The sequence below is a fragment of the Archocentrus centrarchus genome, chromosome 7 (genome assembly GCF_007364275.1).
Source record: "Archocentrus centrarchus isolate MPI-CPG fArcCen1 chromosome 7, fArcCen1, whole genome shotgun sequence".
NCBI classification, from domain to species: domain Eukaryota; kingdom Metazoa; phylum Chordata; class Actinopteri; order Cichliformes; family Cichlidae; genus Archocentrus; species Archocentrus centrarchus.
Window position 1 is genome coordinate 12321250 of NC_044352.1, and position 17415 is coordinate 12338664.

A 17415-nucleotide genomic window follows, 5' to 3' on the forward strand; every position below is an offset into this window, starting at 1 on the left:
TAAAGAATTTAATACCAACTGTTAAAACTGTAAACACATGGTAACTGGATCTATTAACAAATTTCACAAAGTATTGTTTATTATGCATCCTTAATGATTAAATTACTTTTTATTTATTAAGGAACTTCTGACAATAAAGATCTCCAATCTCTTAAATTATCAGTACAAATGGAGTAAACCCTCTAGACATCATGTGCTGTTTCACTTACATGGCATTGGAGGTGACAAAGAGGTCCGCATTGTCAAATAGTGCTACTTGTGGCCACTCCACCAGCAGCAGGAACGTGAGCTGGATGAGCAGCATGAGGGCCAGCTTCCCTATGCTGCTGATCTGCAGGAACACGGAGCAGGCCAGCAGCGTCAGCAGCACGCTGTAGCTGAAATACTGGCACAAACAGGAGGCAGCCGCGTCACAAGCGTACATCACTGATGATAAATGTCAGGAAAACACAAATGCGAATATGACACTTTGCTTTTGGAGTGGTTCAAGTGTCTGCTCACCTCAGGAAAGGGGCAGGAGGGGCCTTGGCTGGGACAGATCTCTAGACCCCCCTCGACAGACACATTCAAACTGCGGATCAGACAGGGCGTCACCAGGGCTGCAGAGGTGTTCAGCTTCTCAGCAACGCATTCCGCCAAACCCGTGGTGTCGCAGGCAAACTGCATTAAAGCCAAGGAGAGGAGCACAGAGAATGACTTTAAACAGTGTTACACCGAGTTAATGACTGTGCCTTTGTTTGGTTCAGCGATAACTTTGATTTTACCATGTTAACAAAGGCAGAGATAAAGACGAGGATAATGGAGAACACTCCAACCAGCGTGCTGTTGGTGCGAGACTGGACAATCTTCTTCGAGACAGTCTGCATCGCAGCTGGAAAAATCTACAAGCATAAATAATGAATATATTAAATATATGGTGAACGCGAAAAAAATATGGGCAAAAAATTTGTTATCGTGTCCAGGCGAGCTGCACTACCTTGATGCAAGAGTATATGGCACAGACGAAGAGGATGTTGGCGAGTATGATGAAGATACTGATGTAGATTCCCAGCATGACTGGGGTGCTGCAGGAAAGAATACAGAAACACTGATTAAAAAAAAGACACATTTAGGGTTTTGTTTAATCATCATCATTATTATCAGTAGTATTATTTAAGTCAGTTTGATTTGTCATGACCTAACATGAATGTATGGTGTGTAAAGCTCTTTAACAACATTTCATCTCCTTTCTATCTGTTCATTATTTTAGTTGCAAACTAATAATGCACTTAATCAACTATTTTATTTGTGAAAACTGGGAAAAAGTGCAGCAGCATGACTTGTTGCCAGTCTGTGTAATTTCATTTGTAATTTTCCCTCTATTGGACCACTTAAATCTAAGGCAGCAGGATGACCAAAAGTGGCCAATCAGTGAGTTTCTTATCGGTTCTTATTAGTCACTAAAGGGCAGATCAGCATTCAGAATTACAGATCAGCAGTGACTTGTATAAATAACCTGGCATATTTAAAATGCAGGGCAACCAGTTAATCAGCTGACAACAGGGTGCTCAAAGGTGAGACAACTCAGATTTAAAGGGAGTTTCAGCAGAAAACATTCTTCTTACTGCACTCTGTACACCTGAAAACACATCTGCAGATTAAAAACAATTTACTTTCGACATGTGGATTCAGTTTAGATGCACTCAGCCATGAGTGCTGAACATGCTACAGCTCTAACTCTGGCCTCTTCTCCAGTGTTAGCTGAAGCTCATGCTTCAGAAAAACTTGAGTTTTCAGAAATTAAGATAAAATTAGTAAAAATTTGTTTGAGATAAAACCTGAGGATTTCCACATTAGCTGTTACATTTTTTTTTACTCCATTAACCCCTTAACATTCTTGGCTCAGGCTTCAGACTCCTTTTCAAACCTTTTGTTTGTGAGGGCCAGCCAATCAGAACAAAGCTGGCTTAAAAAGAGAGGGCTAAAACAGCTTGTTTCAGACAGTGGATAATCTGGGGTGCTGCACCAAGGCCCAGTAAAAGGTAGAGAAATATTTTCAATTGTGAATCATGCAAAGCTACTCTCGCAGAGTGCAAGAATAGCTACAAATGAGCTTAGATTGCCTTTTAAGGGGTTAAACACAGACAGATTTATAGTAGGGCATTATGAAAACGTGTGAAATACTCACTGTGGAAAGATAACAATCTGTATGAAGGATATGAAGCAGAATACAAGGAGAGTACAGGCAACATAGCCTCCAAAACGATCGTCCACCTTCTTGGAATACTGCACAATAATAAAGAAGAAATCAGAAATAAAAGAAGTAGATTTTTTGGCCTATGATTGATATTTAAGGTAAAGAACCACAGATAATAATCTAGCATTTCAGGTTCAACCTTTTTCTCCAGGCTCGAGGTCTGGAAGGTGAGTAGGAACTTCTTAACATGGTCTTTTCTTAACTGGTCGATGCTGCGAGCGTCAATGGCCCGCCCCAGAAACTCATCCACCTCATCCTCTGGGTTCATGGCCTCCTGAACACCACGGCTGCAAAACAAAGAGACACAGACTGAGCAGGAGGTAACGGGAGTAACCAAATCCAGCAAAGTGGTGCATCAGAGTCCGTACTTACTTGTCCTTACTGGAGGTTTCATCAATCCCCTGGAGAAGAAAGAGAGCAGACAAAACTATGATTCTCACAGAAAAGCTGCAGCGTGGCTCTGTCACTGTGAATCAGTGTGTTGATGTCGAGTCTCACCATTTGTCTGAAGACTTTGGAGTCTTTGGTCCTGGTGAAGGTTCTGTCGGGGACCCAGCGTGGCATCAGCCCCTCATTAGAGTTGGCTCTTGTCCGTTGCATCTTCGCCATCATCGCCTTCTCCTCCTTCTGCTCAGAGAGAACAACACGAAGGCTTGACCAACTGTTCTCATGCAACACAACACAGTGAATGACAAAATGTGTGACTAAAGGTTCGCTTTAATTATGGCTTTCAGTGTGTCCATGAGGGAATCGCACAGGCAGCTCAGGATCTTTAAGAGGACTTCATTCACAAATCAAATTATGGTTTTTCCAGCTCTGCTTCCTTCAAAAATTATTACATCTTTACTATCTAAACTTACATATTCTCAAATCATTTAGCCTTTTCTACTTGCCATCCAAGTATCACCAAATAAAAGAAAATTCCAGTGATATTTTAAGGTTTTATTCTTTACAAATAAACCCCAAAAGGACTAAACTGTCTCTACTCAACCTCAGGCCCTTATGTCCTGACTCTTTAAAAAAGCCAAAATCATTTCTAAAACAGTTTGGCTTTATAGAAAATGAACTGTGTATTTGATGTGCTATTTGTACCACCACAGTGCTAACATTAACTCAAACAAATTAGTCTCCAGGTTTATCATAATAAGGGGCTTTTACCCTGTGAAACTGACACACCAATGTACTTTAATAATTTTTGGACTTTAAATCAGCTCAGAGATATAAACTCTTTTTTTTTAAAAAAAATACTGGTGACCGCCAGTGATACTCCTCAGCCTCCTGGCAGCAGAATCTTTAGGGGATGCATATGAGCCTTAGTGACTTTATTCACCATATCAATTCAAAAGCAAAATGGCTAAGTAAGAACCAGGAATAAGAAATGCTAAAATCATAATAAATATAAATCACTGAGAATATCAGGACTTTCTGTGATTGGCATAATTGTAGTAAGAAGTATAGTTGGACATTCCTTAAAGACCATAGAGATTTTTGACTAATATTCTACTCAACAGGGGAAAATAATTAAAACTTTACATCATTGTAGAGAAAATCCACTCCCAGTGATCTTACACAGATGTTTCCCCAAATCAAATGTGAGCGCTGACACTTATCTGCTGATTTCTTTTATAATAATTGCATTATAACATGTATGGCAGCATGGCGGTTAGCACTGTCCCCTCAAAGCAAGAAGGCCCTGGGTTTTCTGTGTGGAGTTTGCATGTTCTCCCTGTGCCTGCGTGGGTTCTCTGTAAGCACTCCGTCTTCCTCCCACAGTCCAAAGACGTGCATGTTATATCCTGCCTCTCCCCCTATGACAGCTGGTTTAGGCTAAATACAGGTATAGTGGAGGAAGGCGTTTATTTGGCTTTTTTTATTCTAAAATTTTAAATAACAGGCATCCAAATGACTGTGGCCGAGATGAACGGATGTGAATAATATTGAGATAAAGAGATGTTTCAACTCTGCTGCCACTCTTTAACCACCTCATACCACAACATCTATATTTATTTATATTTATATAAAGAATTCTTAGTTTACTTTCACTTTTTTAATTTTCTACTTTTTATCTTATTGAACTATTTTGTCTTTTCATATTGTATTTTACTTCATTTGAGCTGCTTTTTTATAAGCTTTTTTTTTTTTTTCTTAATAAGCTGTGTAATGGTTTAGCCACAATTTCCCAACTTTTGGGATTAATAAACTATATTTTTATCGTATCTTATCTGAAATGTTCCTCTTGGCTTAAGAGGAGGATTTTTCCTTTTTTTTTTTTTTTTTGCATTTTTGGCCACAGCGGCCTTCACTGACAGTGGAGAGAGACAGGAAATGGGGGAAAGACACAGGGGAAGACACACGGGCAAACTGGCAACGGGCCGGGACGCAAACCAGCGTCACCTGTGCCGCCCGCACCGCAACGCGGCACATGCATGTGGCCGCCGGCCTCACCACCAAGCCACCCAGGCACCCGGATTTTTCCTTTTGAAGGGGGTTGCAGTTACAGCCTTAGACTTTTTCCAGCTGATGGACTGGATCATATTTCATATTTCACCAACACCTGAATCAACATGCTCCCATCAACAGGTTTATTTTTTTAAACACAGGCATGTTTTTTGGTCTGAACATTTACTAAAGCGAAAAAAAAAAAGAAAAACAGTTACTCAGTGGAATGGTATGCATCTAACATGCAAACTATCAACAGGGCCCTTCTGAAAATGTTGCCATTTAGAGTAGTGAATGGTTATTTTACTTATCTTGGACTCAAACTGACCAAAGATCCCAGATGTCTTACCAAGTTTATTTGCATGGAATTAATCAAAAAATTCAGAGCCAATACTGAACGTTGGAGGGTACAGCCTTTAACAGCGATTGGTAGGCTGAACACTATAAAAATGGTGATTTTACCTAGATTTCTTCATGTTTTCCAAAGCTTACCCTTACCCTTTAGAAAGGTAAATTCCACCATAATGCCCTTCATACAAGTCACACTGAACATCTAAGGCCCGTGTGTACAAGTCCACTGAGGAGAGCGGCCTTGGTCTCACGGTCCTGGGGCAGTACTACTGGACAGCCAATGCGAGAACCCTTGTTTATTAGAAGTGCATAGACTCCACTGACGCAAGTACTGAATATATCCCCCTGTGGGTACTCCTTGAGGCCTCAGCTGTTAAAAATGTTTCTCTTTCCTCTTTTGTTCTCCAGTTGTGCAGTCAAAGACAAATTAACTAAATTTTATGTTCCCCACAAATGCAACTCAGACAAAAGTAGCCCACAGGGCTCCCGGTGTCTCCTTATATGCCCCAGTACGGCATAACTATTCTTTAAAGCCTGGTCAACTAGATGAGTGTTAGATGCAGCTATATACAGCCTGGAGAGGGAAAGGTATTCTGACTGGCAGATCTGTATACACACTGACAATTTTCATCATTTTCACAGTTTTGTACTAAAAACAATCTTCCAAATTTGCATTTTTTTTTTTTTTGTTACCGTCGAATTAGACTGTTTCAGTTAACCAACCTTTCTATGGGCTCTTCATGCTCTCTTCAGGCTCCAAACACCTAATATTTAATTTTTGATTGCTTTTACACTCCTGTGTCTTCAGCTTTTATGCAGGAAGTCTGGGCCGAGGACACACAGAACTGTCAGCTGAGTTTTGGTATGAAAAAATGTCCCTCAAGTGTTTTATCAGCACACACTAGAGTTTGATTTGGTACAAGGTGACACACGGGTTGTCTTGTTCCAAAACCAAATTGAACCGCATCTTTCATCAACATCCTCTCAGTGCGACAGATGTTGCTTGGCTGAGGGGATCCCCGTACATCTCTTTTGGTCCTCACCGACCTTGTGTTGGTATGGGACAGATATTTTTCAGTGGCTTTCAGCAATCTTTTCCAAAGACAATGAGTCTAACTGTAACTTGGAGATTTTTGTAGGCTTCATAGAAACCCTCAAGCTCCTGACATCCAGACATACTCTGCATCTAGGAATGGTGGTTGCCAAGAAAATTACTCTTTTAATTTGGAAGTCTACCTCTCCACCTACCTTTGAGATGTTGATTGTTATACAAATGGAAGAATTACATATGTGTGAACCAGATACTCATGGTAGATTTACAGAAACAGGAGATGGAGGCCTTTTCAACAATACCATATTACCTCTCATAAGCAGTGACCTCTATGTTTCTCATGGCCCAATACAATGTGGAATTTTGTTTTATTAGGGCCCGAGCACGAACTGTGCGAAGGCCCTATTGTAATTGCTTCGTTTATTATTTTTTTTTTTTTTTTTTTTTTTTTTTTTTATTATTATTATTATTATTTTTTTTATTTTTATTATTATTATTCAGGCAAATGAATTGGCTTTTTGGGGGCTTTATCATATTCAAAAACTCATGAAACTTTGCACATGCGTCACACCTGGTGAAAATTTAAGTATTTTAATGGGCTCGGGCAAGGGCGCGCCCAAATGGCTCGCTAGCGCCCCCTAAACTGGAGCCCCACCGCTGTGTTTCACGTACATGAATGAAACTTCATACACATGTATATCATGTCCAGGCGCACAAAAAATCCTCTTGGAGCCATGCCCTAAACCCAACAGGAAGTCCGCCATTTTGAATTAATTATGCAAATTTGGCGATTTGCAGCCCTCACGCTTTTTCTAATAACTCAGAGGTTTTAGACGTTATCATCTTCATATTTGGTTTGTCTAACCTACACCCCCAGGGGAATCTAAATCTCGAAAATGGTGAGTTTTTGCCAAGGGGGAGGGGTCCTTATGCCCCTTTGAACTTTGATCATTCGCCATGAAATTTTGATTGCCTCTCATTCATACCTACATGATCCAATGTGCATCAAACTTCTCCAGTAGGATGAGGGTGCCCCCCTGAACACATACATATGACAATATTTAATATCAGTCGCAGCGCCACCTAGTGGGAACAGGAAATGTCATATTTTACACTTGGAGGTCCAGCTCCAAGGTGGTTTAGCAGAACCATCTCAAATTTCACCTGGAAAGCCTTAAGAAGTTGGACTTACTGTGTTTTCAAAACTGTGAGTTTTTGACAAAAGGGCGTGACCCTTATGGGACGGCAAAGTTCGATGATTCGCCATGAACACAAAAATGGCTGTAACTCAAAGCCAACTTGCCCAATCTGGCTCAAACTTCAGTGGTGTGATAAGCATGCTGCCCTGAACACATTCATATGCATAAAGTCCATAAACGTTAGAGCGCCGCCTAGTGGCAGCTCGGAATATCTTAAAATAGCATGTTTTTTGAGTAGCCCCGGAGCTACGTTTTATCTACATGTATGAAAATGTACAGGCTCATGTAACATACTAAGACGTACAAAAAAGTCTCTTGGACCCATACCCCAAACCCTACAGGAAGTCGGCCATCTTCAATTGAAGGTGTCAATTTTTGCGATTTCCACGCCTGCTATTTGAACGAACTCGTCCTAGGGCATTTCACCCACTGACACCAAATTGGCTCCAGATCATCTACACAAGTAGCCCATCAAATATTGTGGAAATCTTTAAAAAATATTAAACGGCCTTGTCACACCAGGCCATTAAATTTGGCCTTTGTTTTTCTCCCTCACCACCAAAATTGTTTGTGCACTTGTTCGCACATGCTTTGTCTGATCAGGCTGAAAATTTAATCACTCATGTACACACCCAGGCTGAATCCATAACTACAGATTCAAGACTGTAGGCGCAATAGCGCCCCCTACAGAAGCAAATGAAAATTTGTATGACCGTCCACAGAATTAGTTTTGCTCTGAAATACATGAAATATCTTTCACCATTCCTTACAAAATCCTCATCTCTTTGATAAGCCTCCTGCCCTGAACACATTGATATGCATAAAGTCCATAAACGTTAGAGTGCCCCCTACTGGCAGCTTTAAATATCATAATATACCATGTTTTTTAGCTAGCCCCTGAGTTACATTTTATCTACAGCTCTGAAATTTTGCACACTCATGTAACATCCTAAGACATACAAAAAAGTCTCTTGGAGCCATACTGGAAACCCTACAGGAAGTCCAGCATCTTCAATTGAAACTGTCAATTTTTGCCATTTTCAGGCCTGCTATTTGAATGAACTCCTCCTAGGGCATTTCAGCCAGTGAGACCAAATTGGCTCCACATCATCTAGACAAACAGCCCATCAAATATTGTGGAAATCTTGACAAAATATTAAACGGTGTTGTCACACCAGGCCATTGAAGTTGGCTTTCATTTTTCTCAATGGCGACCAAAATTGTTTGGGCACGTGTTCGTACACGCTTTGCCCGATCTGCCTGAAAATGTAATCACTCATGTACACAGCCACTCTGAACCCATAACTATGGATTCAAGGCTATACGTAGCTGCAAGAGCGCCCCCTACAGAAGCAAATGAAATTTTGTATAGCATCCACAAACTTAGTTTCTCGGACATGTATGAAAATGTGTTTCAACATTCTTGACATCATCCTGATCAAAACAGTCTATCAGACCCATGCCCTATTTTGCATGCTGGAGCCGTGACCCCACCCCCAAATATTCCATTGCGTCTATGCCGAGAGCAAAAGATATCTTTTCCTATAAAAGAATTCAACTTTCTACAGACCTTCTGTACACCATCACGATCACAAGACCTCCGAGTCCGGCACGGGTCGACGAGCGCCACGGGTCGACGCGCAGGGAGTGCGAGGGCCCGATATCACCGCTTGCGGTTTTAATTTTGGTTATGTTTATAATTATGTTTTTTTAATGGTAATACTGTTGTGGCAGCGGCACTGTAATTAGCACTTTAGGTATATTTTAGTGTCTGGCGGACTCTTTTTGAGGTGGGGCTTTTTTCAGGTTTGGCTGGAAAACTCAGACCAATATCTCACTTCAGTGAATATTTCCTCACCTAAACCTCTTGTGTTTGTGTGTATATTTGTGTACTGACCCGTTTCTGGCTGCAGCCAAGGACCAGGAATGTCTCAATGCTGTTCTCCTTCAGATACGCATTCCTCTCACCTCCAAAACCTGGCTCCACCTCATAGTCCCCATTCAGATACTGCAGAGTGGCCTTTGTGATGTGGATCCGCCTGGCAAAGATGAAAAGACCAGAAAATGGCTCTGTGTGAGGTTTTTTTTGTTTTGTTTTTTCACATTAAAGGCACAGGGATAGCAAATATACATAAATACCTCCAGATACGCTTCCTAACATAAGTCATGGACACAATAGGAATGAAAGTATTACAATAAAAAAAAATCTTCACAAAACAACATTGTGCAAGAGCACAGAAAGCTTTTCTCATCAAGTTTCAAAATGAGCTCATCGCTTGTTCTTCTTGATGCTCAAATGTGATATTTCCATAACAGAAGAGCCTTTAGCAACCTCTGTCATCAGTACAAACAATTCACTACAGCAACAAATTATTTTTGAAGTAGCAGCAGTCTGAAAAACATCTTGCTCTGTTTAAGAGTGCATTCGCTAAATTAAAATAAAGGATTTTGTTTTCTTGCAACCTGAAAATGATCTTGGATTTACAGCTATTAAACACTGTGATAGTTTTTTACAAGCAAACTGTAAATGCGTCTCTCAGTCTCACCCTGCTTTGCCTCCTGCCTCCATGTGATTGGCCAGCGTGACATCATTTGACCACACGTCAAACTGCCACTTCCTGAGTCCCAGCACGCCGCAGTGAACGCGTCCACTGTGAATGCCGACGCGCATGTTAACGTTGACCCCCGTCACCTCACGCACCAACCTGGCAGACAAAAGCACACATCAGGGTCTGCAGCGGGAGGACTTTGCAAAACACTGCAAACAAACTAACACCAAAACAAACACCACACGCAGGGGATGTGTAAACACTGTTTGTACTCACGAGATGGCCTCTATCATGTCAACACCCATCTCCACACAGCAGTGGGCGTGGTCAGCCCGGGGTTCAGGGAGCCCAGACACGCAGTAGTAACAATCACCCAAAATTTTAATACGGAGACAGTGGTTCTCCTGAGGGAGAAGGGGGGAAAAAAGCCGAGATTTGCAAATGTTTATAAGCTGATAGAGAACATTTTTAAGGAAAACACTTTCCCATCTGTTGAGCGTGCACTTTTTACTTGCTTTTCTATGCCTGTACAGAACCACTGACCTAGCTTAAAGAAAAAGAAGACACAGCAAGCCTGTCTCTGACTAAAGGATAAAAAAATTCACCTATCAGCACAAATTACCTAAATTACCCCCCAAACTGTCAAACTAGCCCTTTAAGAAACAGACATGAGAGATGGGAGCCTGCTTACCGACGCCAGTTTGTCAAAACGAGCAAAGAGCTCGTTTAGTGTCATGACCAGCTCCTGAGCTGTGCACTGAGATGCCAGGCTGGTAAAACCCTCAATGTCTGCAAACAGAATACTGGAGACGAGATGAAGAGGTGGAGAGATGGAGAGAAGCAAAAATAAAACAATAAATCCCCAATCGTGAGTAGTTATAATACTGCATTATGCTACTATCAGGCCAGATGACCTTGAGAGAGGCAAGATGTTTGACCTTAAAGCATCTGGAAGAAGATCTGTGCCAAAGCTAGTGTGTGTGTGTGTGTGTGTGTATGTGAGGGACTGAGTGCACCATGTTTGCTCAGTGCTGTAATTGAATGTGTGCTGAAGCTTTCCATCTTTGGGGATTATCTTATCTTGGCTGCTGGTGATTAAGTATTCCCTCACTAGTGTTAATTAGCCTCCACTCTGCCAAACCACTCTACCGTCTTCTGACTCTGTGAGCACGCTCAAATGCGTGTGTCAGTGTTTATGTGTGCACCAATGAGCGTTAGCCATTCTTAGGATGAATTTATGGTACTTTTGTTTTTTTTTCTTTCATTATAAGGGAAATCTTATCAGGCATTTTTATGCCTTAAAATGTCACATGCTCCTCAGCATACCACGGCATGTTCTCTGAGGATATCTTACAAAAATGATTATGGAAAACAATCATTTTAGTGGCGAAAATCTGGGTGAAAAGTGACGTGAGGTGTTGAGGCCAGACGCCCCGGCTGACCTGACATTGTCGTGTTTCTGGATATAGATCTTATGAAACATCATGTCTTCCTTCTTGGCATTGATGTCAGCCTTCATTTCCATGGCAACGTGCCTTGGCAACACTGAAAGCAACAGACGTTCCTGGAAAACACAAAAAAAAAAAGAAACAAAATGCAGATTGTGTCATTTACATTTTTGTGGTTACATATATATGTGTGTGTGTGTGTGTGTGTGTTCTTTATGTCACCAGCACTCATTTCTTAGAGCGACTAGTTCTGTGTGTTTGTGTTGTGGCCTTTGGTCAGATTTAGGTAGACTGCATGTATTTTTTCTGATTTGTCTAACAAGCATTGGAAGTGCATCCAGAGCCTGATATGCTGCACTTCTCTGTGCCACAGAAGCTATCTTAAAACTATCTTAAAATCAAAAATATAAAGATATAAAGACATTTCTGCACTGGCTTCATTATAATGAGCATGTTGGGGGTTTTTTTCCCCATCATTCCTGGAGCCACATCCTTTAAGCTACTGAAAATACTTAGTAAATCCATCTGAGAAACAAAAATATGCTTTTTTCCTCAGGCTTCAGTAACATGAGCTAAAAATTAAACTTCCCAGATGTTTGAGGAAATTACTTTTTTACCTCTGCTAGGGAGGTTATTTTATTAGTCTGTCTGTTTGTTAGCAGGAGAACACAAAGCTTAATGGACAATTTGGGTTAAATTTTGATGGTAAAATTTGTCCCAACATCTAGATCCAGACCTAAAACCAGAAATGGCAAGACAGGGAAAAATTAGACATTTGGTGTCATATAGTCAATGAAATAAGGAATTATCACAAACTAATCTGGATCAGGATGAAGAAAATGTTCCGCCTTAGATACATACAGATTTCTTCAGGGTTCTGTCTGAACACCACAGAGGATATGGCTGTCAGAAGGCACTGAATAATAGACTCTGATGGAATTTACTCCTTTTGTGGATGTGCTCACTGGCCTGTGTGAACACTCAGGACGAGTATTTGTTTCTATCCTATTTTCTGGGTTTTTGGTCTGTTAATGCAGTAAGTAGCAAAAATCGCACATATAATCAGCCACATCCTTTAAGAACATTGTCTAAGCGTGCACATATGCGTAAGCGTATTGCTTCATTTCATGGACACTGCGCTGTAAGGTGTCATTTCTTGTTTTATAGAATTAAAAAACAGGCCACTAGAATGTACCGCTGTTATGCAAGTACAGTATATAGCTTGTTATGCCTCTCTTCAGCCCTCACTGGTCATACAGTGGCAGTGGGTAGTGCATGGGCTTAATTGCTAACTGCGCACATGTGCTAAATTGTTGATAAAGGCATGCCTTGGTCTATAACGTGAATTAGCATGGCATTTGTTTGTAATGTGTGTTTTATGCATGGCTACTTAAAAAAGTATCTTTAAAAAAGACCCAAAACATAAAGTTTGTAAAAGATTTCCCTTTCTATGCATGCAATTCACTGAAATTATTCATGGCTGACTACTCAATCATTTAGACAGGGAGCTACAAAATAATTGCCCAGAGTCATTACAAGATGGCTACTGTGTGGCAAGACTTGCTTCTTCAAAGACTTAAGCAAGGCATGCTGCTTTAAAATGTGAGAAACACAAAAAAGAAAAAGAAACACTCTCAGCATAGCAGTACTGCAGGTACTGCAGGTACTCTGAGTTTGGTATCTGTAGAGAATGTGTGCGACATGGACACAAACATAAGGAGTTACTTGTTCTGAAGATTTCATCAGGTAATGATATTATATTGCAACATTTTTTTTCCTGTACCAACATCTCTTCTTTTGGCTGGAGGATGTGCTGATGAAACTGATACTAAGAAATAAGAAGGAGGGTGTTATGTAGATTGTAGATCCCCTGTGGCAAATTTGTGATATTGGGTGGAATAAATAAAATTTGACTTGGTTTAATGCAGGGTGTTTTGCTGCAGTGACAGCAATATAAACTCCTGACGAATGAAAATGAGTCAGAGATGTTTCCGATGTCTTGGAGAAATCAACCACCATGAATTGGAGGTGTCACTAAATGTCACAATGTGAAGATCAAACAGACAGAAAAATATTTCTAAATACTTGTAAAAAGATTATGTTTTCATGTGACTGATAAGGAGGATGAAGTATTACCCACACATGAAAACATGTAGAGAAATCTACACAAATGTGAGATTTATGTTCATTTCTAGTCATTACACACCGACACTGTAGAAAGCCCATTTTGTGCTGTTACAAATGAGTGCTGGAAAACAGTGTGGCTTTGCGTGCAGGTTTACCTGTTGCTGATTCTCCCTCTGCAGATGAAGCCGGGCCTGGATGTATCCTCTGGTCTCCTGGAAGGCTTGTCTCTGGGAAACCTCAGCAGGGTAGTGGGTACAGATGCCAATGATGTTGGTGCACAGGAAGATCAGAACGTTAGCACTCACCTGGACAGAGGAGAGGAGGGAGAAAGAGACTGTAAAGCATTAGAAAAGAGGACAGAAGGAGAGTAATCCAACACTCACTACCAACACAGCTTAGAAACAAGCCTAGTGGCAGTGACACAGACTTTACTGTAATCCTTGAATAAAACAACATGAAACAGTAACTGGTGACAGGGTTTGTATTACGCTTATTGTAAAGGTGAAAATGGTGAAAAGTGGTGTGACTTTCATTCTACTGTTTACCTCTTTTGTCATTCTGAGAATTCTGTTCACTGTTTGTCTCAAGAGACTCAAGACTGTTTGTGCATTAAGGCGCCTTTACACAGTGGGTTGTGTGTGAGAGAAACTTGGTAACATATTCCATCGTCAGTCCAAAATAAGAGTCCTAAATCACAGACGGCTGATTTGAAGCTTTGCCGACCAAAATCAAGTCAAGACAGATGGTTTCCAGCAGGCTTCAGGAAGTAACAGAAACACTCACATCCTGTTAGAGCCAATGCTGATTTGATAAAATGTTAGCTGGTATCTGTCAGCTATGCAGTCTCAAAGAAATGGCAAAACAACAAATTAAAGTACTATACAATTACTGCATTGATTTTTTTCTTTTTTTGCTGTCGGCAATCAGTTGCAAGTAGCGACCAACTGGTTGCCCTCTGGGCGACCACTCTTGATTGCAAGGTGGTTACACGGCTTACCTGGCAGGATGCAATCTGTCTCTAAACAGCTGCAGTCTGAATCAGACTTACTGTAATTATCTCAGTTTGGTGAAGGTTTTCAAATAATCGCTTGCTAATTTATGAAAAACAGACTGACAACACAATCACACACAATCTGAGTCAGTCTGCACATTGCAGCTGGTTGCATTTTGGTTATATTCCTATTTAATGGCAAGAATCCTGAGCGCTTATGTCATTTTGCAGATAAATTGCCATCCTGTAGCTAGAGTTTAACAGATCTCTACATCATATCCAGCCACTGTAAACATGTCTTTTCTTTAATGTGACATTTGATTGATATTTTATTTAGCTGTGAAATAGTTGTGACCAGCAGCTTAAGCAAACTAGTATTACCATATGCTATGTACAGTATGTTTATCGTGAGCATGGTCAGCCTATTTGTATGAGCCTTTGGACAGTCAAAATTTAATCCCACAGTGATCCCACAATGGTGCAGTGGCTGTAACCTCACAGCAGGAAGGGTCTACTGTAGGTATAGGTTGCTGCGGTCATCTGACGAGTTTGGAAAAGAGAGAGATTTTCACCATTCAGTTTTTAATCCAATCTCCAACACTGTTCAGATGTCATCGTCTTAACAAAAAGGCATTCTGCAAGCCAAATACAAACTGGCATCTAAACTTGTAAACAGATTAGAAGACTGCATTTTCTGAATATTTTGACAGTATTCAATCGTAAATCAGTCACTGAAATTAAAAGCAGAGAAATTAATTGTGCAATTCTCTAAAACACTGGTGAACTTTTCAATATATCAGTGCACTTTTTCCTTGTCATAAAAATGTTCTGGACAATATTCAACAATCAAAACAACACAATTTACTTGCAGTCTGTGTTTGTGTCCACTCTCAAATGCCTTTCTCACACACACACACACACACACACACACACACACACACACACACGCATTTCCTCCAACAGGAAATGGTCCTGATTGTGGGATCTGTTGTCCCCTCTGCCCCCCACAGCCCACTTAATAATTTTTGCAGCTTGCCTGTGTGCTGCTGTCTTGTTCAGAAGTGTTCGTGGTTTAATGTGCTGCTGCAATGGGATAACCCCTAATATCTAAAAAAAAAGTCCCCAAATGCATCGTGGGAATTGCTGCTGACCCCACATAAGACCACTTCCATAAGCGATGTGCTCTTGTTTACAGCTTAAACGTGACGCTCCTCACGCTGAAGGATACACTTGGACAGTAACAAAGGCTGACTGCGCACCAGAAGGAAACCCAGGGATGATATATCCTGCATCAAACATCAACAGGCACAAAGAAACAGGTTTCAGGCCTGTAAAGTGGAAGCTTCAACGCAAAATATTTTGTCTATTTACCCATTTTTTTTTTAACAAGGAAATCTGCTTTCGACTCAGTATGCTTGGTTTCTTACTGTCACACAGTGCATCACAGACTGACATCTTCTGGGTGGAAATGGAAATACACAGAGGTACTTGGTGCTTTAGGTAACAGTTTAAATATACCTTAGAAAAAAAAAACGAAAAAAAAACCGGACAAAACAAGATAGCACAAGAGCAAGAACAGCACTTTTCTTTAAGTATGTAATCATTTCATCTTTACACTTATTATGACCCTAATTGACTCTAATATTTAATATAAGTCAGCAAACCTTTTTGCACTGTTAGATATTTTCAGGAAAATTGGCAGAGAAGTTGAAGAATTTAGGTGGTGTTGAGACACATGTTGCCATGGTCCCTGTTTTAACTGTCCGGTTTGTTGTTTCTTTGTGTTTCTATTTTCTCCTGCCTTCTCTGTTGTCCTGTCTCATTCTTCAAGTTTAGTGTTTCATGTCTCAGTGTTAGTTATTTGCCCTGCAACAGACTAGTGGCCCGTCCAGGGTGAACCCTGCCTTTCCCCAATGGCAGCTGTGCCTCATGACTCTGAATTAAAGATGGATGGATGGATGGATGGATGGATGGATGGATGGATGGATGGATGGATGGATGGATGGATGGATGGATGGATGGATGGATGGATGGATGGATGGATGGATGGATGGATGGATGGATGGATTATGGAGGCATTTTAATATTATGGGCAAAAGACTTTTGTAAATGATGCAAACTGTTAAAACCCAAAATATAAGAAATATGTTAATAAAGTAATATAAAAGTAGAAAAGGGTTAGAAGCCAGAAGCAGCCAATGCTGCAGTGTGATTCTAAAATCCGCCACCATGCTGTCTTAAACTGAAATTCATGAATACCACTGTGTACAGTATAGTTGTTGGTACTGACATTAGCCAGCTCTAACATAAATGGTACAGAATTCAGGTTCCTGGGCAGTGGTAAAGCTGTGGTTGATAAGTACAGCCTCCACTTCTGTAAAAACAAGAAGCACATAAGGGGAGCTGATGACAAATTGAGAGTACTTGCTAAATATATATATATATATATATCTATATATACAACAGCTGGAAATTAATTCTAAGAATAGCAGTAGAGGATTAAGGTAAGCCAAGGTGACAGTTTATAGAGCATCGCAGAGATGAGAATAGAAACAGATGGGTAATGGGAACAGGAGTTTAAAAAGAAAGTAAACACTGGGCAGGGTTAAAAAAAGAAAAAAGAAACAAAGCATATAATGGACAATGCAGATAAAATTGAAGAATGACAGATGTCGAGGGGAGGAAGGAAATTGGTGGTAAAAACAGAAGCGCCATGAGGAAGGAAAAAGACAATGTGTGGATGACAGGAATAAGAAGAGTCCGAGTGAGAGAGGGAGGGAGGGAGGGACAGATATGGGCCACAGTGACATTAGGCAGATGGCTCAGAGCGCTCAGCTCTGTTTACATTACTCTCACTGTTCAAGCAAAAACAGACATGAGACGAAAGTGAAACATGCAGCACGATGTGTGTCTGCAGGTGAGAGCGTCCCGTCAGTCTGAATGTGCATACAGTCCAGACTTCTCTACATGCGCGTGGGTCTTCTTTCCATATTTAATAAGCTGCAGTATTTATCTGTTGAGATT

The 17415-nt window shown here is 40.7% G+C and overlaps 1 protein-coding gene across 1 annotated transcript in view; it reads right to left on the bottom strand.

Moving 5' to 3' along the window:
- Window positions 1-17415, bottom strand: part of LOC115782887 (adenylate cyclase type 6) — a 49887-nt gene that overhangs the window by 6494 nt on the left and 25978 nt on the right. Inside the window, exons 4-17 of the mRNA XM_030733387.1 lie at window positions 13556-13705; window positions 11268-11389; window positions 10517-10628; window positions 10102-10229; window positions 9823-9981; window positions 9174-9315; window positions 2735-2863; window positions 2609-2637; window positions 2376-2523; window positions 2168-2265; window positions 977-1064; window positions 765-881; window positions 502-660; window positions 210-385 (exon numbers count right to left, since the gene is read on the bottom strand). Coding sequence (XP_030589247.1) covers window positions 210-385; window positions 502-660; window positions 765-881; window positions 977-1064; window positions 2168-2265; window positions 2376-2523; window positions 2609-2637; window positions 2735-2863; window positions 9174-9315; window positions 9823-9981; window positions 10102-10229; window positions 10517-10628; window positions 11268-11389; window positions 13556-13705 — 1757 coding nt within the window. The remainder of the gene's footprint in view (window positions 1-209; window positions 386-501; window positions 661-764; window positions 882-976; window positions 1065-2167; window positions 2266-2375; window positions 2524-2608; window positions 2638-2734; window positions 2864-9173; window positions 9316-9822; window positions 9982-10101; window positions 10230-10516; window positions 10629-11267; window positions 11390-13555; window positions 13706-17415) is intronic.